Source organism: Pholcus phalangioides, unplaced genomic scaffold (assembly GCF_987345545.1).
Source record: "Pholcus phalangioides strain wild (caught in Gottingen) unplaced genomic scaffold, Ppha-v1.0 ptg000007l_1, whole genome shotgun sequence".
Lineage (NCBI taxonomy): Eukaryota > Metazoa > Arthropoda > Arachnida > Araneae > Pholcidae > Pholcus > Pholcus phalangioides.
The window spans coordinates 46137567-46164020 of NW_028301600.1; the positions used below are offsets into that span (position 1 = coordinate 46137567).

The 26454-nt window shown below is 38.9% G+C and overlaps 1 protein-coding gene across 2 annotated transcripts; it reads right to left on the reverse strand.

The window, feature by feature from the left end:
• Positions 1-11390: 11390 nt before the first annotated feature.
• On the reverse strand, positions 11391-25338 carry LOC149085371 (calcyphosin-like protein). Of its 2 annotated transcripts, none has more exons than XM_089233358.1 (5): positions 25116-25338; positions 24175-24242; positions 21057-21234; positions 20948-20962; positions 11391-11766 (listed from the first exon to the last, which is right to left on the reverse strand). In XM_089233358.1, the coding sequence occupies exons 2-5, from the start codon at positions 24234-24236 to the stop codon at positions 11665-11667; spliced, it is 357 nt and encodes a 118-aa protein (XP_089089484.1). In that variant the 5' UTR covers positions 24237-24242; positions 25116-25338; the 3' UTR covers positions 11391-11664. The 2 variants fall into 2 exon arrangements, with proteins under 2 accessions (XP_089089484.1, XP_089089483.1); XM_089233357.1 differs by having other exon boundaries at positions 20753-20962; positions 25116-25331.
• Positions 25339-26454: the final 1116 nt, after the last annotated feature.

The following is a 26454-nucleotide window of genomic DNA, read 5'->3' on the forward strand; positions in this document are numbered from 1 at the left end:
ACTGATAAAATGGAATAACGATTAAATCTATTGTACTATCACTTTTGTTCCCTCCCCCCGAAATGCCAGTTGTCCCCCTCTGAAATAAATTTTTGGCTACTGTCCTGTATATATTGGCTTAGTTTACAGTGAAAATGCTTTGTAACAATATCACTGGTCCAGATACGCCTTTCAATGTAAATATATTATATCTACGATATTTTTCTCCGGTCCTTTGAGTAGAGTGGGTCGCCGTTTCGGTTAGTAAGTAAGGTCCCTTGAGTATCGCTATACAGTATTTTCACTGCATCAAAAATTCACTGAATAAAAGTTTTTGAGACATTAAAAAAAGTATTAATGACAAAATATAATAACAGAAAAAATAATACAACTTTTATTATCAATCCAACTATTGGTTTTAGCTGTTGAAAGGCATTGAGAAGAAATATTCTCCTGTAATTCCTTATTTCTCTTTTAAGGTTGAAAGCTATAAATAGGTCAACTTATTTTATGCTCACGTTGTACATATAGTAAATTTTTAATACATATTTACGCTACAGGAAAATAAAAATGCAACAGGTTGAACGCAATGCGCTGTATGTATGGAATTTTTACCAGAGAAAGTGCATAAGTAGATGAATAAATGATATATATAGCAAAAATCAAAATTAATATGCTTTATTTCATGTTTTGCAAAGAAAAATAGTAAAAATATCAGTAACTTATAGGACGTCCCCGTTGTGCACCAATGCGAGCTGCCGTGCGTAGCGAAAGCAGATACGCATCCAGAGGGGAGTGACCGCTCTTCCCAAGGACCTTATAATTTGGGAAATATTGGCCTGTCCTGTAAAATACGAGATGTTTGTACGAATCTACACAGTAAATCGTCCCTCCCGACACATCGTCTTGATCGTTTTCGTCGCACCACGGTCATTTTCTGCACACGAGGGCTAATTAGACCGGGACCAACAATTTATTGCCGATTCCGAACGGCAGGCTTATTTTTTATACTCATCGAGAGGTTGATGCGCTAAACCCTCGATGGGGGACTCCCTGCGGTAGTAATTTTTTGCTGCGGTCATGTCACCATTTTTTGTTGTACCCGTGTCAGGAAAGTTTTCTTGCAAGGACGAACCGGATATCGAACTCGTGACACCTCTAAACATCCTTTGGTACTTTAGGAGTATCTTATCGACCTGGGCTACCGCGCCGACACATCGTCTTGAATCCACACTTGAGCGGAAGTCTGTGATAGAGATAGTGCTTCTATGCGTTGTTCGGCTGCATCACGCTATATTTGAATAAGACAATGCTCGAAATCTATATTAATATTGCTGATGGATTCTAGTTTCATTGTAGTTCTTGGGCTCGCACCATGGATCAGACGTGAGAGTCTGCTGAACAGGCGTCGTTCCCAAAGCATGACCCCCACAAAGATGGAGCTGACAGGGATCCAGCCCGGAGCCCTGGAACAACTATTACAATTTTTTATTTTCCGCCCTATGAATTTACTATACCGGGGCCCTGTTGCAGTATTGGGGGCCAGCGCCGCAACTAGAGGGGAGCAGAGAGACGAAGTTTAACCTCTCCTTTAACATTACAAGTGAGTGCCCCGGCTGACCCAACATCTAGTTTCGGCCCTGATGAGGGCCATGACCAGCTGTCTACCCTCAGTTTGAACTAGGCAAAAGTGAGATTCATCATTAAAGACATCTTTCCGTATGTCTTAGCTCTACACCAATGCAAACGATATCGTTTGGGAATCTGTCAGAGGCGTATTCACAGGGTTGTGAAGCGGTCTATATGGCCAGCCCATGGTGGCAAGTTCAAAAGAAAGGAAAATTTTGGCAACTGGTGATTAAGAACATTAAACAAGATCTGTAGAAGGACAGCAAAGCCATAAATTTGCTTCTGGGCAGAGTCAAACTCTGTGATGCACGATTATACCGCCACAAGAATTGCAGAAGTCTATTGCGTACAATCCGGGTTGTGTCCAATAACGTATTTATAGGAGGGCTATATATCCCAACGCGGAAAGTCAGGAGGGGCGGCAAATTTAAGTAATTGCGGTCAAGAACATTAAATTATAACGTGAGAAGGGTAGCAAAATTTGAACCGTCCGCGTGCGCCAAAGCCATCTCTAATTGCGACGAGCGATGGTGTAATACACTGTCAGCTGGGATGTAGCGGCAAACCTAACTCTGAATAGCGTGAATAGTGTTCTCATTCTTCAGTCACAATCTGTGAATAGTGTTCTCATTCTTCAGTCACAATCTGTGAATAGTGTTCTCATTCTTCAGTCACAATCTGTGAATAGTGTTCTCATTCTTCAGTCACAATCTGTGAATAGTGTTCTCATTCTTCAGTCACAATCTGTGAATAGTGTTCTCATTCTTCAGTCACAATCTGTGAATAGTGTTCTCATTCTTCAGTCACAATCTGTGAATAGTGTTCTCATTCTTCAGTCACAATCTGTGAATAGTGTTCTCATTCTTCAGTCACAATCTCTGAATAGTGTTCTTATTTTGGTGTTTGCGGGGCTCAATTTCCCCGCACAATAGACCATTTTCACGTATGCCATTAATTCTGCCTTTTTCGTTATTTGCACATTGTTGGGACTTCTACTTCTTTGGAAAGGTATTGTAATTGATGACTAGAAGAAATGACGCAAAAGTTGAAATACGAAATCCTGCATGCGCTTTTATCCACTGCCATGTCTCTAACTTAAACGTCCCTTCGCAAGTGTTTAGACGGATTTCGACAAAAGCCACATCAATTGCATCTTTCACTTTAACTTAGGTGTCTGAAATTTCAGATCAAAAGCATCTTTTTCAAGGTGTTGCATTTTTATTTTCCGGTAGTGAATATATTAAAACACAAATAAAACGCTACAACAGGCAAGATGCCCAACGAGGTGGCTGAGAATGAATGTTATAATGAATTCGTTAAAACATTTTTTTTACTGTTATTATAAACTACATTGTTATGCTGATGAATTTATCTGCTGTTAGTAAGAAGTGGAGAAAAACATGAAAGTATATATATATATGAATCCATGTCATACTTTTCGTATATTAAACTAAGAATTTGTTCGGACTAATATATATATATATACCTCCGGGTGACCCACGAAAGGTGTAAAAAAATAGATGTCTCTATAACACACGTACACCAGTTCGTATTTGGTGAGTGATAATCAACTACATTTACCCCGTACATTACAAAAAGGTTGTGCTCTAATTCTAAGGGTATGTCTCTGGATTTGACATTTTTTAAAGCCTATCCTCTTAGCAAATGTTGGTGTCCTCCGAAAATACGAGTTACAGACATAATTGCATTTTTCTGGTAGTTTATATCAAAGAAAATAAATTACCAAACATTTTAGGTTCGCTGCCATATAGGCGAAAAATTACGAATTTATTTTATTCTAATTCTATGCTTTTTCTCTCATGGCACTCGTAAATGATCTAGAGGTACTTTATACAGGGTGGTAACTATCGACCGCCCAATAATTACATACGTGATTCCTTATGAAAAACTAATATGGAAAAGTGTTTTCCGTTTTTTGATCTGACCTATAATTAATAAGTTATAACGCTTTAAAAATTGATGACATCACTTAAAAATCCGGCCAAATTTTTTCCCTCGCACTTTTCAGGAAAGAGAAAAAAATTTTTTACAAGCCAGAACAGGTTGTTTGCATCTCACAAAGCTAGCTTCACAGAGGTTATATATAGATAAGCGTGTGTGTGTGTTAGTAGTTTTGTTTTATTCTCCAGAAAGTACTGTGTCTAATTATTTATTGTTATAATTTCTCTAATTTGATAGCATTCAGCATACAAGAATATTGTGACATGCACTTTATACTAGATGAGTGCCACGGATCAGCCTTGCAAGCAGCAAGGTTATACAGTCAACGGTATCCAACGCGAAAGCACCCAGACCATAAAGTTATTTTGCGACTGGACCGCCGATTGCGCGAGTCAGGGTGTGTATTACCACAACCAAACGTAGACGCTGGGCCAGTATCGTCGTTAAGAACACCGGCTTTCGAAGATAACGTGTTGTCGTTGGTTGAATCGGATCCAACGACCAGCAGTCGAGCGATCGCACGAGAATTAAATTCAAGTCACGTAACGGTCTTAAACGTTTTGCACGATGAGTTTTTTCATCCGTATCATTACACACGGGTGCAAGCACTTTCATCAGAAGATTATCCGCGAAGGAAAGAATTCTGTCAATGGTTGCTTCAACAGCATTCCAATGACAGCCATATCTGGGATTTTTCAAATCCCTATGCAACACGTCCAAATGCTCATCAGGTTCGTTGGGGAATTGATGTTTGGTGCGGCATTATAAACAATAATATTCTTTGGCCATATCTGCTTCCACAACGTCTGATTGCTGAAAACGACCTCGTTTTCTTGAGAGATTGCCTCCCAGACTTCCTTGACGACCTTCCCTTGGCTATCTTGCGAAATCTTTGTCTGCAGCATGATGGGGCACCGGCCCATTACGCATCGAATATGAGCGGTTAAATCAAGAATACCCAAATCGGTGGAATGGCCGCGGTGGCCCAATACAGTGGCCTGTTAGATCCCCTGACCTAAACCATTTAGATTTTTGTATGGGCCATCTTAAAGCGCTTGTGTATAAGCATAGGCTTGACTCGCAAGAAGACCTCGTAGCCGCCTTGCATGCGGCAGTGACACCGTCCATGCTGGAGTGGGTTCAGCTCTCCATCTCTCGCCGTGCTTCATGCATCTCAATGGACGGAGCACTGTAAGATGCAATCTTTCTTTTAGCCACTGTGGTGGTTGAGTGATCATAGTGACGGACTCGCATCACGAGGTCCCGGGTTCAAACCCCACCGTCACCACAGTGGTGGTCGGCTGTAGTTAGTTTTCTGGGGTTCCCAACTTCGAATGCGAGCCGATCTCCCGTTAAAAAGTCTCGCAAAAGATAGCAACTGTCATGTATGGATATAGCCATTATAAAGGCTAAAGAGGTCAGGGGTCAGATGATGGACAACATAGGTACATAACATGGTGTCAGGAAAGAAGAGCTTTCTAAGATGATTTGAGATAGGTCCCACTCTTATTGCTTCTTAGATGTGTGGTGCTGCTGGGAACTGTTGTGTTCTAGAAGTTAAAAGTTGAACCAATGGAGACATTTAAGCCACCTGGAGAGTTGATATTCAGCTCCATAAACCTGTCTGATTAATGGGTGAAATGGAAACAAAAGTTCGCGAATTTCATGCTTGCTTCGGAGAAGATTGAGAAGCCTGATGAGGTTAAAATCGCAATTTTGTTGAACGTCATTGGTGATGAAGGTGTGGGTGTATTTAATACATTCCAGTATGCAGCTGCTGAAAGTGCTACAAAATATGATGATGTCTTAGCAAAGTTTGATAGATATTGTCTTCCTAGACGTAACGTTGTGTTCGAACGTTTCAAGTTCTTTTCATGTTCTCAGAAAGAGAACCAAGGTATAGATGTATACCTTACCGAACTGAAAACTTTGGCAGCCTCATGTGACTTTGGAGAGCAAGAAAACAGCTTAATTCGGGATAGGATTGTCTTGCACATTCGTGATTCTAATCTGCAAAGAAAGACTGCTTCGAGAACCTGATCTTACAGTAAGCAGAGCAGTTGATAGCATACGTGCTTGTGAGATTAGCCGACGACAGATGGAGAAAATCCATGAGCCTCATGTGGGTCCTGAAGTTGATGCTATAAGGTACAGAGGTAAAAGTATATTCATGCCTGAGAAAAACTGTAATTCCTGTGGTCGAAAACACAAGAGAGGGCATTGTCCTGCATTCAATAAGTTGTGCAATCTGTGCAAAAAGAAAAATCACTTTGCGGTAATGTGCAATGAAAATTGTTTTCCTAAGCCACAATCTGCTGGTAATCATAGACGGATTGATGAGGTCCTCCACAGAGACAACTACCTTCCATACAGCAACAACGACATCGAAAGTTTATACATTGTGTCTTGGAAATTAATATGATCAGTTCCAGAAATGAATGGCTCAAGGCTATATCAGTTGAAGGAAAAGTAGTGGAATTCAAGCTTGATACTGGGGCACAAGTCAACATCATTCCACTCAAAGTATTCAAATCTCTAAATGTCGAATGTGAACAGAACTTATCGCCAACTGATGTTGTTCTAGTTTCGTATGGCAATCAAAAATTAACTCCCGAAGGAGTCATTTCATTATCTTGTAATACTGAAAAATGTTCTAAGCTGAAACTCCCTTTTGTAATTGTAGATGTTCAGGCCAAACCTATTCTAGGTTTAGAAGCATGCAAACAATTGAATCTTATACAGTTGATAGATCTTGTAACTATTGATTCTAAAGTAAAGGCCATTGAAACATATGAAGGTGTATTTACTGGTTTGGGAAAATTTCCGGGAGAGCCTCATAACATAGTTGTAAAGAATGAAGTAGTGCCTGTAATAAATGCCCCCAGAAGAGTACCCCAGTCGCTATATAAAAAATTGGGCAAAACATTAGACGAGCTGGTACAATCCGGTGTTATATCGCCAGTTCACAAACCAACTGATTGGATCAATAGCCTAGTAATAATAGAAAAACCAAATGGGAAATTACGAATTTGTCTTGACCCCAGACATCTCAACAAATCCATAAAGCGGGAATATCACATTATCCCATCAGCTGATGAAATTATCAGTAAGTTAGAAGGTAAACAGTTTTATTCTGTGCTTGACTTGAAAGAAGGATTTTGGCAGATACCTTTGGACGAGGCCAGTTCAGAACTATGCACTTTCAATTCGCCTTTTGGGCGGTTTAAATTTAACAGGTTGCCATTTGGAATTAGCTCTGCTCCAGAGGTTTTTCAGAAAGCCAATCAAAAACTGTTTGGTGACATAAATGGGGTTGAGATCTATTTCGATGACTTGATAGTAGCAGGCAATGACAAGAAAGAACATGATCAAATCTTGCTGAAAGTCTTAGAAAGGGCAAAAACAAGCAATGTGAAATTCAACCCTGATAAGTTTCAATTTAGGGTTAATGGAGTCAAGTATATGGGCCTCTTAATTTCTAAGGATGGAATAAAAGCTGATCCAAGCCACGTGAAGGCAATTATGGAGTTTGAAAAACCATCCAACAAGAATGACATACAGAGATTGCTTGGTATGGTTAATTTTTTAGCAAAGTTCATTCCAAACGTGTCTGTTGTGACATCTCCTCTAAGAGAACTGCTAAAGAAAGACATTGAGCTTCAGTGGAACCAGGAGCAAGATCGAAGCTTCGTGAATGTGAAAAGATTGATCAGTTCAACTCCTGTGTTGAAAGTATTTAACGACTCCTTGCCTATTGTTATTCAGTGTGACAGTTCCAAAGATGGGCTCGGTGTTTGCTTATTGCAAGATCATCCAGTTTCTTTTGCATCCAGGAGCCTGTCAGAAACTGAAAAAAACTATGCCCAGATTGAGAAAGAATTACTTGCCATGGTCTTTGCATTTGAAAAATTTCTCAACTTGATTTATGGCCACAAAGTACTTGTCAAAAGTGACCACAAACCATTGATTTCAATAGTTCATAAGCCCATCGGCAAGATCTTAACTCGATTACAAAGAATGCTTCTCAAATTACTTAAGTATGATTTCACTGTTGAATACTTGCCAGGCTGTCAAATGCATATTGCTGATGCATTGTCAAGGGCTTACATTAAAGACACGGGTGTAGACGATCCAGAAATGTTGCATGTTGTACATGAAATTTCCAGATCACTGCCTATTAGTGAGAGGAAACTGAAACAATTCAGTTTCAACATTCGGGGTACCAAACCGAGTTGTCTCAGACAATAACCCTTTCAATAGCTTACATTACAAACAATTTGCTGATAGATGGAATTTTGAGTTCATTTTCGCAAGTCCCAGGTATCCCAAAAGTAACGAATGGCAGAAAAATCAGTAGGAATAGCCAAGAGCATGTTTAGGAAATCCAATGGCGATGAAGAGAAGATTTTGGTTAGTTTAATGGAATATCGGAACACGCCTCTTCCTGATGTGAACTTAGCTCCCGCTCAATTAATGTTTAATCGTCGGCTGAAAACAAAATTACTTATTTCAGAAGAATTGCTCAAAACTAAGTTAAACAAGAATGTGACCCACCTTTTGAAAGAAAAGCAAAGAAAGCAGAAACTATATTATGACAGAAATGCTCACCCCTTAGGAATTCTAAACAATGGTGAAAGAGTAAGAATTTGGAATTTCAATAAGAAACAAGGGCAACCAGCACAGATAGTTTCAGCTCATGGATCTCCAAGATCATACATAGTGAAAACACCCTGTGGTAGAATTCTGCGAAGAAACAGAAGTCATATTCGACCATCACAGTGCCAAACTTTCAAATACAATGCGTCACAGGAGTTTGATGACCTGAACATTGGCTCTGGAAACTATGAACATACCCAAAACATTCCTACACTGCATATAGACGTTAATCAAAAGATTACTCGAGTGGGGAGAATTTGTAAACGCCCAATATATTTGAATGACTATGTAACCTAAAAGCTTAAGAGAGGGATGTCATGTATGGATATAGCCATTATAAAGGCTAAAGAGGTCAGGGGTCAGATGATGGACAACATAGAAACATAACAGCAACAGACCTAAAACGGTACAAATATTCAATCATTACACTTCACTCACAATTTGAAATATAGATGACAGCATTGAAACGTCAGACACAACGCTAGATACTCCATCAGACTGTCAGGCACACACACTCACATTCCCGGCAGAACTCACTCGGTAGTAATTTGGCCACAGCGATAGATCGAAGTTTTGTTCGGTTTGAGAGAAAGAAACGTCTCTTACCAAACTGACCTTAAAAAATTTTGAGAGTGATGAATTCTTCAAAGTTGCTTTTTCGAATAATACTGGCTCTAATAACTACCATAAAACTAAACGTTTGGGAATTAAACGTTGTGATTAAAATATCAAAATTTTAGGCCTAAAAATAAAACATTTTCATGTTTCCAAGGGAATTTTAATGGTTTTAGGGTATATAAGGGCGGCTGATTTCAAAACTGCTGATGGTTTCGGTACAGTATCAATATTTCAATGTAGTCTGCAGACACTAATTTTTACGTAGAAATTTTTCTTTCCAATTTTTATTCACTCTTTCCTATTTTATTCAACACATTATCACATTTATATCATTACCAGACATCAGTGATTTTTAAGAATTGATATTAAGTTTAGTGGGCGCGGTAGCCCAGGTCGATAAGGTACTCGCCTAAAAGTACCAAAGAATATTTAAAGGTGTCGCGAGTTCGATACCCGGTTCGTTCTCGTCAAACACTTTCCTGACGCAGGGGTACAACAGAAACAGCGACATATGACCGCAGAAAAAGATTGCTATAGCAGGGAGTCCCACATCGAGGAGTTAGCCCACCAATCTCTCGGTGAGTATAAAAAAAAGGCCACCGTTCGGAAACGGCAATAAATTGCCCGGTCTAATTAGCCCTCGTATGCAGAAAATGACCGTGGTGCGACAAAAATGATCAAATGATGATTTAAGTTTATAATGATTCACACACACACATACATATAGTACAGTTCCAATGTGATTTGCATGCTGGCTTATGGCCTGAGCGGATCGAGAGCTCGCTGTTGGGAGAGGAGGATTTAAAAATAAGATTTTTTATGATATAAAAAATAAAAATAAATAAAATGAGCCAGTCACTGTGTGAATAGGGTGACCATACCTCCTTCATTTTGTCTCGTATTTTCCAGAATAGTCTCGTTATTTCTGTTTTTTCTCCGTCCCGAATTTTTTTTAAAAAAATGTAGTGGTTTTTTCTATTTTTTAGTCAAAGTTTTCTTGAATTTGTTATTTAATCAAAAACGTTGATACAGGTAATTTTCAACGGATTGATTGAATGCAATATTATCATATAGAAGTTCCGAAAATTTCATGAATTATCGCATTTTGCTTCGCCCCCCCCCCCCAATAGATATACGTTTTGCTTATGGTATTACCATCGAAATTCAACTTTCATTCACTCAAAAACTAGAGCTGATCTGATAAAACCAGTGTCAGATTCAGAATCAGTGCTCCAAAAACACCCTAAAATCACTGAACTATCCTTGAAAAAAAAATCAGAGTTGAATAGTGTGAATCAACAGAAAACTTCGAAACCAAAAATTATTTTGAATACGTCAGTTCGTAACGTAATAAGTTTGATTAAAAGTTTCTGATTGAATCGTTGTTATTATTTTAATGTTTCCACTAAGTCACACCTTCGTCAAGTTACCATTTTTACATCCCTCGTTGAAGCTTTTTACAAGTGACCGTTTCGATGAAAGTTCAAAAAAACCAAAAAAAAATACTGTTTTTTATTGATCAACATTGTAATCTAATTAAAACAACAACGTAAAATAATGATCGTGCAGTAAACACGTACGCACTGTATGCACCTTCCCTCAGAAAATTAGACTTAATATAGAGAAGGTAAAAAAATTTCACATTTTGGCAAAGTGTTGATTTGGCTAAAAAATTTTTCAAACAGATCTCATTTGGCTAACATGGTACAAATCTTGCGATAAATTTGCCAACATAGAAGACGAAGTTAACACTTAAGCGATACGTAATAGCAAGGTTATAGTTATAGTATCACACTACATGAAGAGAAAAAGTGCCAATCGTGAAGGACGAAGGCTGAACTTGGCTTCTAATGGGATTGAATATTTCAGTTCATTTTTAAAAAGTGACAACCCGCTGCTAGCGGAGAAATGCACTTTGGTTCGGTGTTTGGCATATAACTGGCCGTTAGAAAAATGACGTCACAAAATTTGAAAAGCTTATACCTCATTCAATATTCGTCGGATCGAAAAACGGAAAACACTTTTCCTTATTAGTTTTTCACAAGGAATCACGTGTGTAATTATTGGGCGGTCGATAGTTACCACTCTGTATAAACTGCAACAGCATTCCATCCAATATATATATAATTATTGTCCACTTCAATTTTTTATTTCCTCTGAAAAATATCTTGTTAAGCACCGTTTGGGAATCGCTGGTAAAAGGGTGTAATTTTTTTTTTTTTTGGGTAGTTACAGTTAAAATGTAATATAATAATACTGTATATATATTCTTTTGTTTCACAGTAGCCGGTTTCTGTATCCTCTACATCAGGGGCCTTCAACACATAGCCCGATAAATTCTTTGATAATATTTGTGTAGCAAAACTTGGCTCAGAAGCCTCATAAATGTAAAATGTGGCCTGCACTGTGCCAACGGTTGAAGGAGCTTGCTCTGAATTCTATTACATTTTCTGTAGGCATACTTTGTATAAGCGTAAAACATGCCGTATGAGAAAATTAATTTTGTGAGTGTGATGACTTTCTAAGAGGAAGAGACTTTCTTTTTTTCTTTTTTTAATTTCAGTACATCCTGCAGCAAATACAATAATCACAAACGATATTTTATAACATGTAAAATGTTCATCTCCAGTAATTTTAAACCGTCTGGACCTTCCAAAAACGAAACGTTAAAAAGCATATCACTCGCGTGTAACCACCAGTAAATGAAGTAGTATATTAAAAATATTGTGCATTTGTTTGTCAGGCATTAAGTTTCATAATGCAAACAAGAATTCGACCTGAAATGGATACAATATTGGTTTTACACAGTGGTTAACGTGGTTAAAGCTGCCAAGCTCTCTTCATAACTGATCCAAAATAATCATCATCATCAATAGACGCACTCACTCCTGCATAATAATTGATGAAATCTTCTTTAGTTATCTGCAGGGGGAAAAAACGATACATGCGTAAATAAATTCATGTCCATTCAAAAATTTTTCTACTTACAGCGAAACCAGATTTTACATTTTTCATAGCACCTGAAATAAAAAATAAATACTCTAATGAGAGAGGCTTTTTTTGGATGGCTTGATATTTCTCTCTGAAGGGTTTGAAACCTTGGGTTTGAGGGACATACAAAACCGTACCCTAAGTAACCAACATGGTGATTTCCTGCGGGGCTCATGAAAGAAACAAATCTAGATCAAAGAAACAGAAATGAGGGTGCTAAACACCGTATTTCGGAAATTTTTTGTGAACTTCAAGTTATCAATCTGCCTGTTTTTACTTCAAAAAAATGCCCTTCAAAAAAAAAAAAAGCCGTGGAATTTTCTCAATGTAGTTCATGGGCCCATTTTATTAATTTTAAAACAGCTTGAACTATATGAATTGATGCATGTGAATATTAAAAGACAATATGGAGACCCTAATTTTCATTTTCAAACTTGATAAGGTATAAATAAGTTGAAATGAAGTTGAAATAAATAAAATAAATTAAAAAAACGTGAAAAATCAATGTTATATACACTGCTCAAAACAATTAGGGGAGCACATGGTTTTAACAAAATTACGCAAAGATGTATACTGATAAGTAACATAAAATGAATCATCCATAATTTAAAGCCTAGCAGGAAACGGAAGAAGAATACTTCATATGCAAATCAAAGTTCATGACGTCAAAAACCAGAAAAAGGAGATAAGGGCAGAAATCGGGATGTTGCAGAAACGTCTGTTTTACTGCCGTAACTGTGAAATTCGATTGCGCAGTATTTTTTTTTGAGACAAGGTGACTTGAGGATGTCTCAACAACGTGATTTACCGGAATCCATGGCATGGCGTGTTATAGGCAGACTGGAATCTGGGCAAACACAACGTAGTGTCGCGGACGCTGTTGGAGTCGCCAGAAGTGTTGTTGCAAGGCTGTGGAATCGATTCCAAGAAACAGGAAATGTTAGACGTCGACCAGGGCAAGGTCGGTCACGCGCCACTACAGCAACTGATGACCGGTATATACGGTTAACAACCCGTCGAAACAGAACAGAGAATGCTACGAAGCTGCAAAGACGGTTGCTCTTGGCAACAGGACGAAGGGTGTCCAGCCAAACAGTACGTAATTGGCTTCATGAGGGAGGGCTCTATGCACGTAAGCCAATGGTCTGCATTCCGTTGACACCACGCCACCGTGCGGCCCGAAGAAGATGGGCTGCTGAACATCGAGATTGGGAGCAACATGATTGGAGCCAAGTGCTGTTTACAGACGAGTCCCGATTCAGTCTGGAGTGTGACACCCGACGTGTTCTGGTATGGAGGGACAGGGGCACTCGAAATAACCCCGCATTCGTTCGTGAAAGGTCACAATACAGACGAGCTGGTTGGATGGTATGGGGTGGAATCAGCATAGGCGGACGTACGGACCTGCATATCATTCGGAATGGCACTTTGACGGCCCGAAGGTATGCAGACGAGATACTGAGACCTCAAGTCATCCCTTACGCTGGAGCCATTGGAGATTCCTTTGTTTTCCAGGATGATAATGCCCGACCGCATAGAGCTCGTCTGGTGGAGAACATGCTTGAAGCTGAAACAATACAGCGTATGGAATGGCCAGCGTGCTCTCCTGACCTGAATCCAATCGAGCATGTTTGGACGACGCATTGCTGCGCGACCAAGGGCGCCTGTTACTGTCCGAGACTTGCAGATTGTTGCACTTCTTGAGGAGTGGAACAGTATTCCCCAAAGTCTGATCGATAACCTCATCGCATCCATGGCAAACAGGTGTGCAGCAGTCTTAGCTGTTCGAGGAGACCACACGCCCTATTAAAACTCATGCATCATGTCTAAACAGTACTTTTTTTTTATCGTTTACATGTAACCAAATTGTTGCCCTAAATCATCTTTTCATGTTTTTTTCCATATTTTCAAAGAATTAAAGCTTAATTCCAAATTTTTTTACGTCTTTTTTCTGTATTGCGCATTGATACGCGTGTACTATCCATTGTATGCCAATACGTGGCTGTCTCGCACGGTTTTCTTCACTTTTTTGCTTGCTCCCCTAATTGTTTTGAGCAGTGTATATTGCATGGATATCCAACTCAAAATTAAGTTCGGCTTATTATTTTATACTTGGTGTGTTTACAGGGCCGGATTAAGACGTTCGAAGGCCCTAAGCACTTGAATATTGGTGCACCCCCCCCATCCCGGTCCATACAAATATATTTTACTCTAAATTGAATATATAAATTTTAAAAAAAATGAAATCTTATATTTCAGAAGTAAGGGGTCATTCAAGTATTACGTCAGCATCGAGGAGGGAATTTCGGATTTGCTGACTTTTGATGACAAGGGGAAGGGGGTTTGAAGGTTGCTTATGTCATCAACCACCCCTTTTTGAAGATATGAAAGATCGGCTCGCATTCGCACCTCGAAGTTGGGAACCACAGAAAACCAACTTCATCCGACCACCACTATGGCGACGGTGGGGTTCGAACCCGGGTCCTCGTGATGCGAGTCCGTCACTATGACCACTCGTCCACCTTAACGGCAACGTAGTGGACTGAATGATTCACAGTGAAAACCATGATTTTTGACGCATTTCATCCGGCTGGGAAAGTAGCAACGAATTTGCTGGATTATTTTACTGGTGCATTTTACACGCCAGAGGGGCGCCGAAACTGACTAGCACAAGCAATAATAATTAATGATACACTACCGCTCCTAAATTCATCATCACCCATTCGCACCCCATTCATCGCAGTTATTCATTGCATCGCCCTGAAACCATGCAGCGGATCCGCTTAAGCATAAAGATTTGCATATTTTTAAGTTCACGTCCTTATATTCTGTAGAACTTGAATTACTCTTAGTACTTGGGTCTCATCCGGATACAGCCAATACCTTCTAAAGCAGAAGGGCGTTTGGACGTATGGGCTTGCTCTAGAAAGTGTTGATACAGCCCGACGACCTCAGGAGAATTAGATCTGTTTACAATTTGTGACAAATTGGTGGGCAGGTAATTTTAGCTTGATTGGGGGGTGGGGCCTCGAAAAAATCAGTTTGTCCAAAGGCCCCATGATCTGTTAAGAAGGCCCAAGCTTACTTTATGAAAATTTCATGAAATCTCATTCCTAAAGCTCAGCATCAACGTGGTTTCTAGTTTGGAATATTATTAGTTTTTGTGCATTTTTGCTATCCTTTTGATAAGGTCTTCAACTATACAATTGAAAATTCTAGGATTATGCAGGATGCTGATGCTGGAAAAAAATGTGCATTCGATAACTTTTTTGTGGTGCCCCTTTTTTCCCTGATGCCCTAACCACGTGTTTATTTTGCTTTGGTTAATCCGGCCCTGTGTGTTTTCTGAGCTTCATATCTCTAAGTGTGAATATTTCGAGAGTGAAAAATTCAATTTTTAAAATTATTGATGTGGTGGAAAACCTCACTAATATTTTCGCCATTTCTACAGTAAAATCGGCACTTTAGCATTGAGTTCTAAACTGAAGAGCCAAAAAAACTGGTACAGGCATGAGTATGCAAATAAAGAGATATGGAACCAATCAGAGTACGGCGCTGCGGTCGGCAACGCCTATATAACACAACAAGTGTCTGGCTTAGTTGTTAGATCGGTTACTGCTGCTACAATGGCAGGTTATCGAGATTTAAGTGAGTTGAACGTGGTGTTATAGTCGGCGCACTAGAGATGGGACATAGCATCTCCGAGGTAGCGATGAAATTTGGATTTTCACGTACGACCATTTCACGAGTGTACCGTGAATATCGGGAATCCGGTAAAAAATTAAATCTACGACATGCGGCCGGAAAAAGATCATGTAAAAACGGGACCAACGACGACTGACGAGAATCATTAAACGTCACAGACGTGCAACCCTTCCACAAATTGCTGCAGATTGCAATGCTGGGCCATCAACAAGTGTCAGCGTGCGAACCATTCAACGAAACATCATCGATATGGGCTTTCGGAGCCGAAGGCCCACTCGTGTACCCTTGATGACTGCACGACACAAAGCTTTACGCCTCGCCTGGGCCCGACAACACCGACATTGGACTGTTGAGGACTGGAAACACGTTGCCGGGTCTGACGAGTCTCGGTTCCAATTGCTTCGAGCTGATGGACGTGTACGGGTATGGAGACAACCTCATGAATCCATGGACCCTACATGTCAACAGGGGACCCCTGTTGACGTGATATAGGACCCCTGATACGTCTAGATACGACTCTGACAGGTGACAGGTACGTAAGCATCCGGTCTGATCACCTGCACCCATTCATGTCCATTGTGCATTCCGACGGACTTGGACAATTTCAGCAGGACAATGCGACACCCCACACGTCCAGAATTGCTACAAAGTGGCTCCAGGAACACTCTTCTGACTTTAGACACTTCCGCTGGCCACCTAAATCCCCAGACATGAACATTATTGAACATATCTGGGAAGCCTTGCAACGTGCTGTTCAGAAGAGATCTCCACCCCCTCTTACTCCTACGGATTTATGGACAGCCCTGCAGGATTCATGGTGTCAATTACCTCCAGCACTACTTCAGACATTAGTCGAGTCCATGCCACGTCATTTTGCGGCACTTCTGCGGGCTCGCGGGGGCCCTACACGATATTAGGCAGGTGTACCAGTTTTTTTGGCTCTTCAGTGTATATATATATGGGGGATCATCCTGTGTCTGTCCCTTTTACTGAATCTCATATTTGAATGCATATAGTCTATGGGTCCTCTAGGTATCCTGAAATAGGGACACATGGACTCGTTGTGTAATCTGGTTCTCTTCGTTATATGTCTGACATCACCCATGTTTTTTTGGTTTTTTTTGGTTTTTTTTTAACTGTATATGAATGCACATACATGACTAGGGATTAGTTAGATCCCATGATAGGGACCCCAATTATTTTCTTTTCTCCTTGTAACTCAGAATTTTCTCCGGCAAAACCATACCCTCCGGGTCAATGAGCTTATATCGCGTAAGTGACAGAGCCTGGCCGTGCTCGGTCTGTTCTGTCCCTCAAAATGATGCTGATGATGATAATGACGTCTATGTGAAAAGCCTCATACGAAGAATGTAACATCGAGTTCAAAGGAAAACCAACTCAGTATTCTGTATTCGGGGCCCCCACGGGAAGGGGAGCTCACTGGCAGGCCTCCAGGCCTGGGACGATTGTTATTATTATTTTTTGTTTTTTTACACCATAAATTAACTGTAAAGGGGGTTCCGTCAAGGATCTGGGATGTATTTTGATGTGGATTTTTATCAAATTTAGCCAAAGTATGCGAAATGTTTCAAGAAGAACGTTTCAAAGGAATAAAAACTCTATTTTTATAGAAAAATATTATTTTTCATAGGCGATTTACGACCCTGGTTAGTGGCTACCGGGCCAAAGCAACACAATACTACAGATAGACACCGCCATATTATCTCTAGTGTGCCAGACGAGCTTTCACTGTATGTGGTTCTGTTAAGAACGAAACATTTATTGATTCTAAAATCATTTATTTCAAAAGTTTCAGTTACTTTGAAACAAAAAACTTCCTTTAATTTGAAAATAAAATATTTTTCCTTCTTACTCCAAACTTTTTTCTCCACAGCATTATTTTGAAAAGGTATAGTACTTCAGTGGTTTCCAAATTGTGAGTCGTGACCTACATCATCATCGCGACACCCACATTCATCCACCATATTCGTAATCCACCACAATGATGAACTAGGAGGATTACGAGAGATTCTCAAAAAAATGTTCAAATAAAATTTATTTTTATTTTTCTCAACGAAAGTAAAAATATGTCAAAATAAATCAACTCAACTGTGAACAGCCATACCATATACCATACATATAACATACCATACAATGTAATTTTATCTAATGCTACATGTATATCAACAATGTATTTTACATTGGTATAATAACCAATACATCAAGTTAATATTTGAACAGGGGGATTCAGAAAGAAAATTAAAAACACATAATGATGAATAATAAGTGAATGTATAAGGGTAATTTCTCTACATTTTAAATTATGAACTTATGTTTAACAACTCTGGGGTATCGTTTATGAAGCTCTTTTGATGAAGTGAAATTACTGAAAATATTGAGGGCTCACACAAAATATCGGAAAGAAGGAGGGGGTAAGGTTGAATATATTTTTGGGAGTACAACCGGGTACTCGCTATGAAGATATTGCTGTAGTTGAACAATAATTTTGCATGTAATAAAGCAAGGATATCTATGCCACAACCATGAAAATGTTATGAATATTCAAAACTAATATAAAAAATCAACTAAAATTAATCTTCCTACAAAAGAACCCGCGAATATTTTTGCACTGGGCCCTGCATAATGGTAACACTGAGTTTGGCTACCAAGTTATCCACTTCACACTTTTACAATGCAAAAAATACTCATTCCATTCTAATTTGCGACTGTGTTGATGACACCGTCCGCAGGATTCAAAGCTAAAAAACGTATGGGCTATTTCAAATTTCATAATAAAACAGTTCTGCCAATTGAATATTAAAAAATAATTTGATTTTGCAACATTGATTACGGAAATTAAAGCACTTTTATTAACAAAAAGTAAGGAATGTCCCATAAATACGGGACACAAGGTCACGGGATGTAGGAGGTTGCCTATAAAATTTTTGTCAAAAGGGGGTCCCGCTTCAAAAATTTGGGAATCCTTGCAGTACGGAAATGTTTGGGGGCGTGGTAGCCCAGGTCGATAAGATACTCGCCTCGAGTACCAAAGGATGTTTAGAGGTGTCGCGAGTTCGATACCCGGTTCGTCCTTGTCAGAAAACTTTCCTAACACAGGGGTACAACAGAAACGCTAGCACGACCGCATAAAAAATTGCTACCGCAGGGAGTCCCTCATCGAGGGGTTATCGCACCATCATTTCGATGAGTATAAAAAATAGGCTGCCGTTCGGAATCGGCAATAAATTGTAGGTCTTGGTCTGATTATCCCTCGTGCGCAGAAAATGACCGTGGTGTGACAAAAATGATCAAATGAATGGAAATGTTTGAGCCATCAAATATTTTACAAAAATGGGCTACTTATTTCCATCCTGGATGATAAAGAGTCAGGATAAAATATAATTTTCTAAATCAGGGGTGCCTATGTGGATGCCCATAGGCCGTATGCAGCCCGACAAGCAATTTTAAACGTCCAAATAACTCGAAACACTGGACTTCCCACTTGGGAGTCACTGACTCTGCAGGTCTGGGTTCTGCCTACTAACAAACTACTAACAAATTCCGTGGACAGATCTTAACGATCTCTTTGGAATAAGTGATTATCATGTTTTTTGTTTTTTTTAATATACTGTTTTTATATATATATTAAAAATTGTATACTGTATATACAGGGGTTGGACAAAATGATATGGGCACCTGTGAAATGAGACAAAGTTTTTATTAATAGGCTGTTGGCCCTCCTTTTGCATTAATTACAGCTTGTATCCGTCGTGGGATGGACAAATACAAGTCATGCACCACAGTCACGGGGATACGTAGTCACTCCTCCTGCAAAAAGGTCACTAATTCAGAACGTGTCTTTGGAGGTTGAAACCTACTGTGCAGTTTGGCCTCCAAAATACCCCACAAAGGTTCAATTATCTTAAGATCAGGGAACTGAGCAGGCCACACGAGGTGTTGCAGTTCATCATCGTGTTCATCAAGCCAGTCTTTGACAATTCCAGCAGTGTGAACCGGCGAATTACATCTTGGAACGCGGGTCGAGAATCAGGGAACTAATATTGCACCATTGAATGTAGATGGTTGGCCAGAATACTGACATAAACCAATGCTTTAACCCGCCCATCCAGGACAACAAGTGGGATGATACCATGGTAAGACATGACGCCCCACAGCATCACTGATCCCCCTCCATGCTTAACAGTAGAAAGGAGACGGTCAACATCATAAGCTTGCGCTGGCGTTCTCCAAACGTAAACACATCCGTTAATCTGGAATAATGTGAACGACGATTCGTCTGACCAGATGACATTCTACCATAGTTGTTGTGTCCAATTCTTATGTTCGTGACACCATGTTTGTCGTTTCAAGGCATTGCATGGTGTCACCAATGATTTTTAAATAGTCGCTCTACCTTGTATGTTTGCTGCATGCAGTTCACGGTGGATAGTTTTTGTCGATACACCTTCCTGTAGATGTGTGTTCATCTCAGATATTATCTGGGATGCTGTTATCTTGTGCTTTCTGGCCACAATTCGCTTCAAAACCCTTCTGGGTCTATCAGTCATCTTCGACTTTCGGCCACTGTTATGCTTGGTAGATGATGTCTTTCCCTGTTTGCTATAGGCTGTCATTACCATCGACACAGTACTTCTCCCGACACCAACAAGGGTGACCGTTTCCATTACTGTGGCCCCGGCAAGACGGGATCCAACAATCATGCCTCTTTCGAAATCTGTGAGGTCAGCCATAACGAAGTTTTAACGCTCCAATATGCATCCCATCCGAACGCTAGCACTGCTACGACTAAACTGATGTGTGCACATTATCGCCCACTAAGTGGAATTCTTCCACACTAAAGGGCGGGCGTATACGACAGGTTCCCTAGAGTGTTGTTTTTTGCACAGGTGTCACATTATTTTGTCCAACCCCTGTATTTTACCTAGATTTCAATGTTGTGTGTTTTAGCTAGAACTTTTGCCACGAAGAAAAGGAAAAGAGATTTAAGCTCGGTTACTTTTCGACTCGGAACAGTAAGTTTTGCTTTAAAGTGTCTTTCATCTGCTGCGGTGTGTATTTGAGTGTAGCTCAAACACCTTTTTTTCTCCCAATGAGGCTCAAAACAACCTTTTTTTCTAATGTACCCCAGGAAGTCCAAAAAGTTTTACACCTCCGGTATAAATAGAATATTTAAGAAAAAGTTTTTCGTTACTGTTCCATCGTGCTCTGTGGGGCTGTCGAAATTTCGAAGAAACTTTTCGAAAATCTCTTCCTCTGTCATTTCGCCACTAAGGAACTTTGGGTGTTGTGCCGCAGAGTATACATCTCTAAGGTCATCAGTCGTCACTATCCCTTCCCCTGTCTTATCCATTTTAGAAAATGCTTGATCAATCCAATCCAACCTCACCTGTGACATAGGAGGCTGCAAAAAAAATTAATCAGTAGACGACAACATTGAAAAAAATCCCAATTATTCTGAAATATAATAAAATTAATATTAAAGCATATTCTCACACCCGTATTCCAGTCAGAAATTCATCAAAGATGATAGTGCCATTTTCATCTCTATCGAATGTTTCGAAAATTTCGTCAACTTCTTCATCTTCGATATCCACACCATATTGTGTTAAACCATCTTTCAATTCTTGCTTACTCAGTTTTCTATCTTCATTTTCATCGAGAAACTTGAAAGTCCTACACAACGCGGGGAGTGATTATAAAAGTATCACTGCTTTATTATTTCATAATAGGCTACTGTTATTTTTAATTAAATGTTAATTAAAAACATATCATCATTACCGAGGGGCAAAAACTGCCACGAAAGCATGAAACTTTGTAAAGAGCAATAAATATGCGTGTGGGTTATTTAATAATAATAACAACAGTATTAACGGGGAATTATCCACCTCTGACTTGGAAGGCTTCTCGATTGACACTAAATCACAGGGCAAATTAAAGTGTGTGCTAATAAATGCCAGGAGCTTGGGTAATAAGAAAGATTTTTTAGAAACTGATAGCTGTGGAGGGCCTAGATCTTATAGCCATTACAGAATCTTGGAAAAACGATGGAGATGAATCTTTCTTACACACCTCAGAATGCGATACTTTTTTAAGAAATAGATCAGATAGGAAAGAGTGTGAAGTGTTGATATACGTGAAATCATGTTTGTGAAGGCTAGAGAGTGTGATGTGCAAAGAAGTGATATTGCAACTACATGTGGGTTGAGCTTGAAAACTAAAGACGTCGTAAACTTATTGTTGGGGTTTGTTGCAATCCACCGAATAGGGATCCAAACTACATCGCCAAACTTTATGATGAAATTTCCTATATGTGTAAGCGTAAAAGGGTTGTAATACTAAGGGATTTCAATTACCCGGGTATGGAATGGGAGAATCTTTCAGCTAGAGATCAATATGGAGGGGACTTCCTTAAGTTGGTGCTCGATAATGTTTTGTATCAGCATGTGTGTATCAGAAGCCACTAGGGATACGGCTATTTTGGATTTAGTTCTCACTAGTTAAGAAGATCTTATTGAATATGTTTGGGTGGAGAACGAATTTCCTTCCAGTATAGTCATCGGGTCGTCAGTTTTTTCTATACGTTTTCTTCGGGTAAGGTTGATATCAAAAGAATGGTTCCTTGTTTTCGGAGAACTACCTTTGATGTTTTGAGAGAAAAGTTAGCAGAAGTTTCAAAGAGATCGGTTGGAATCAGTCGGGGTGATAAGTCAATGGTAAGAATTTAGTACGAAGCTGTCCTCTGTTTTGCACGACATCATACTCTTTCAAGGAAACAGTTATTTTCCGGATATTATGCGGAGGTGAACTCGGAAAGAAAAGTCATCACGTCTCCGCCGGGACTCGAACCCAGGCCCTTTTACATACCGGGCAAGCATGCTACCATCTACGCCACTGGAGACATGACCCTGCCTTCCTTATTTCACGCCCTGTGGCATGAGGCGCTGAAGTAGAGGCATTAGTAGCCTCAGCATAATATCCGGAAAATAACTGTTTCCTTGATATCTCGGGTTGAGAAAAAAGCCATCTATATCTCACTCTAAACCGTCCCACCCGGGGGCCATTTCCTGAAGTTAAGAGAGGCTACTGCGCCTCCACTTCAGCGCCTCACGCCACAGGGCGTGAAATAAGGAAGGCGGGGTCATGTCTCCAGTGGTGTAGATGGTAGCATGCTTGCCCGTTATGTAAGAGGGCCTGAGCTCGAGTCCCGGCGGAGACGTGATGACGTTTCTTTCCGAGTTCACCTCAGCATAATATCCGGAAAATAACTGTTTCCTTGATATCTCGGGCTGAAGTTAAGAGAAATTTACTCATCTATCTCATTATATATACTCTTTGTTCAAAAAAAGCGTGTTTGTACATCATGTATGGTTCACGGATAGCGTCACCTTTATCTTGAAAAGAAAAGAACATTCAGAGAGCATAAAAGTGTACCAGGTGATGTATTGTTTACTGAAAAAAGAAAGGCATTGAAGAAAGCGATAAAGGTTAGTAAAAAGGGGAGTAGAATCTAGGTTGGCAGATAACATTGGCTCTAACCCAAAATCATTTTTAGGTACGTCAATAATGAATGTAAGGGGACAGTATGGAGCATGTCTTTTATCGTTGACAACTGCATGGTCGCTCATTTTGGTTCGAACAACCCACGTTTCTCTTACGAGTTTAATGGTGTCACTATCCTGGATGCAACTATAGGGTGACCGATTTGAGAATTCTCATTGACGAGCGGCTTAGGTTTTCTGAACATCGTTCAGCGGTGGTAAAAAATCGAATAGAGAGAATGCTTGGTTTCATTTTTCAAAAGGTGTCTTCGCGTTCTCTTAAAGTCATTCTTCCGCTTTTCTGAGGCTTAGTTCGTCCTGGACTGGAATATGCTGTAAGGTTTTAGAGACAATACCCACGGAGGGACATAGACTTGGTTGAAGGGGTGCAGAGAAGAGCTAGGTGTGTCCTCGTTGGCACATGCAGCTTGAGTTATGAAGAGAGACTTCATTTTTTGAATATGTTTACATTGGATGAACGCAAATGTCGGGGAGATATGATCGAAGTGTTCAAAATTTTCAATGGGATGGATAGGATGGACCATGAACTTTTAGTACACCGCCAATCGACTGCTTTTACAAGGGGACACCAGTATCGATTGGTGAGGGACAATGCAAGGTTATGGTGTCGCAGGGAATTTTTCTCTAATAGGGTTGTTAATAAATGGAATAGCTTACCCTCGGAGGTAGTAAATTCTAACACAATTGACACGCTTAAAAAGAAATACGACAAACGTGTTGAGGTAAATCGAGGAGCTATCCATACTTAGAATAAGACAACCATAAATAACATTACAATAATAATTGTATTGTATAATATTTTATCATGTATATATATTGTTTATAATTTTTGTGATTGAATTTTTAATTGGATTGCTGTATTTTAGTAATATATGACATCCATACTTGTTATGGGCATCTTTTTCTTAGCCACCTCGTTGGGCATTCAGCCTGTTGTGGTCTTGTATTTGTATTTGTATTATTGTTTATTCATATATGTTTCGGATTGGAAACTAATCATCTAAACATTGAACAGTAAGTTTTAATTCTATGCTTTAAATGTCGCGCAACTTACCTAGAAAGACCTATAATGCCACGTGCTCCACGTGCTAAGCAGAATTCACGGACTTTTTCCATTTTGCACTAAGAAAAATAATATTCATAAACGGTTATCTAAGAATTTTTTCACATACGTACAAGGTCACTTTGGTGAGAACCTAAAAATTTATTACAGTGTTTGAGATAGTAGTCCTGGTTGAAACGTTATCTTAGAGTGTTAAATAAAACTACATAATTTTCTGCTATTCTATAATAGTATATGGGTCATTGTTCCACTAATAGGTAATTTAAAAAAAAATTATGTTATTTATGTGTTATACTCTATTACAGTATATTGAGAGTCCACCCCAAAAACAATCTTATACACTTTAGAATTAATTATTTACTTCAATTACTTTTTTTTTACTTGAAAAAATTCCCGCTCACTAGTAGCCTATATTTACTTGAGCATTCGTTGGAATCTTTGGTTGAATAATAAATAAATTTAGATTTGGATGAATGGCAGAATCTCTCGAAAATTCATAATATAGCACTGGGTAAAGGATTTCAAGTATGGGATATGTCATTATTTTTTGTTTGAAAGTAAATGATATTTTACACTTCTTAAACTGAGTGAAACGACTTTTTTTTGGAAGTGTTTTTACATGGACGATTATAATAGTAATGATAACGATTTCTGAGAAAAACGATACTTACAGTAATATACGGTATGGGTAATATGGGTATGGTATATACGTTTTATGGTAATATAGACGGAGAATATATGGTACTTCTCATTCTCTTCTATTTACAAAATTATTCCAGTAAAACTATTTTAAGGAGTAGTATCAAACACTGTACTTAAGTTTATAGTAAATGACAAAAAAAAATAATTTAATTTATAAAACTTATACATGTGACACAATATTTTGAACCTTCTCAAATAGGAAGAATCAGACAAATTGATTAAGAACTCACCTTGATAAAACGATCTTTGCTTGAAAATTGAATTTCAACAGCTGTGGAATTTTTGTTGTTTCATCAGATACCGGTCGATGATGACCTAATGTCCGAGTTTCGTTTCTATAGCAACGTATCTTCGTTTAATATTAAATGTATACGCGAAACAAAGTACGAGTGCAATCCATATCCATATTATAAATGCCAAATCATTATTTTCAAACTTTGCTTTTAACTAATACTACTCATTTTTTCTTGCCTTGTTATTTCTACGAAATAATTTAGAAATTATCCTCTTTCAACTATCTAAAAAATTGAATTATGCGTGTGAAACGTGTAGAAAATAGGGAAAAAAGTCGCATATATATAACAAATTCCGCACACGTTTAATGCATTAATGACAGTGTCATACTGTAATTTGTTTCATGTTTTATGGTACGACTATGAATATGAATATACATTTATATAGTCGACCCTCAGTTTAATTTCTCCCATTGTATTCAATGTAGAATGAGTAAATCCGTTCCCGGGACCTCGAAGATGTCTAATGTGAACTTTTACAACGTTGTAAGAGTTCACTCAAACTTTGTTTACCTTTCGCATGATTTTTGGTGACAACTGGGAATTTTTCTTGTTTTTGGGATCCCAATTTATCGCAGTTTTCTCGAAGAAATATGGTCAGAGAGTTTACGAATAAAGATAATTTTTATTTCTTGTAAATTACGTTATGATAATTGTCACATTCACTATAAATGTCCATCTCACATATTTGACATGTTGAGGCTGACCATATTTCTCTGGAAGAAATTGGGATCCTAAATATTAGAGGAGTACAAAAGAGGGTCCTCTACCTTCTCCAAGTTCTAAATACGTGAAAGAATATAAGAGAAATATCGGTAGTTATAATCAAAAATGATGCCAAAGGTAAACAAAGTTGCTAAATCACTGAAAAATTGCCAATGACAGAAAACAAACCACTACTGCAAATCGTAGTATGTAGATTATAAAATGAATTCACCAAAAAAATAAATAAATCAAAAACATTCAACATGACAAAAATTTGTGATGAATATCCATATTTATAGTCATAATATAATTTATAAGGTGGGAGAATAATTTTAAAACTTGTTTTCAGTAAGGGAAAAAAAATTAAATAGACTTCGTTGAAAGTAGCTACGGAAAAAACGGGATAGGCACACAACTACAGAAAAGTATGAGTCATATGGTCACACTAGTGAGGATTACCGTGGTCTTTCGTACTTTCCCGTATGTATAGAGTTACCAAATTCAACAAATTACCCCATCAGTCGCACAGTTGGTAGTCGGCTGAAGGTGGTTTTCTGTGGTTCCCAACTTC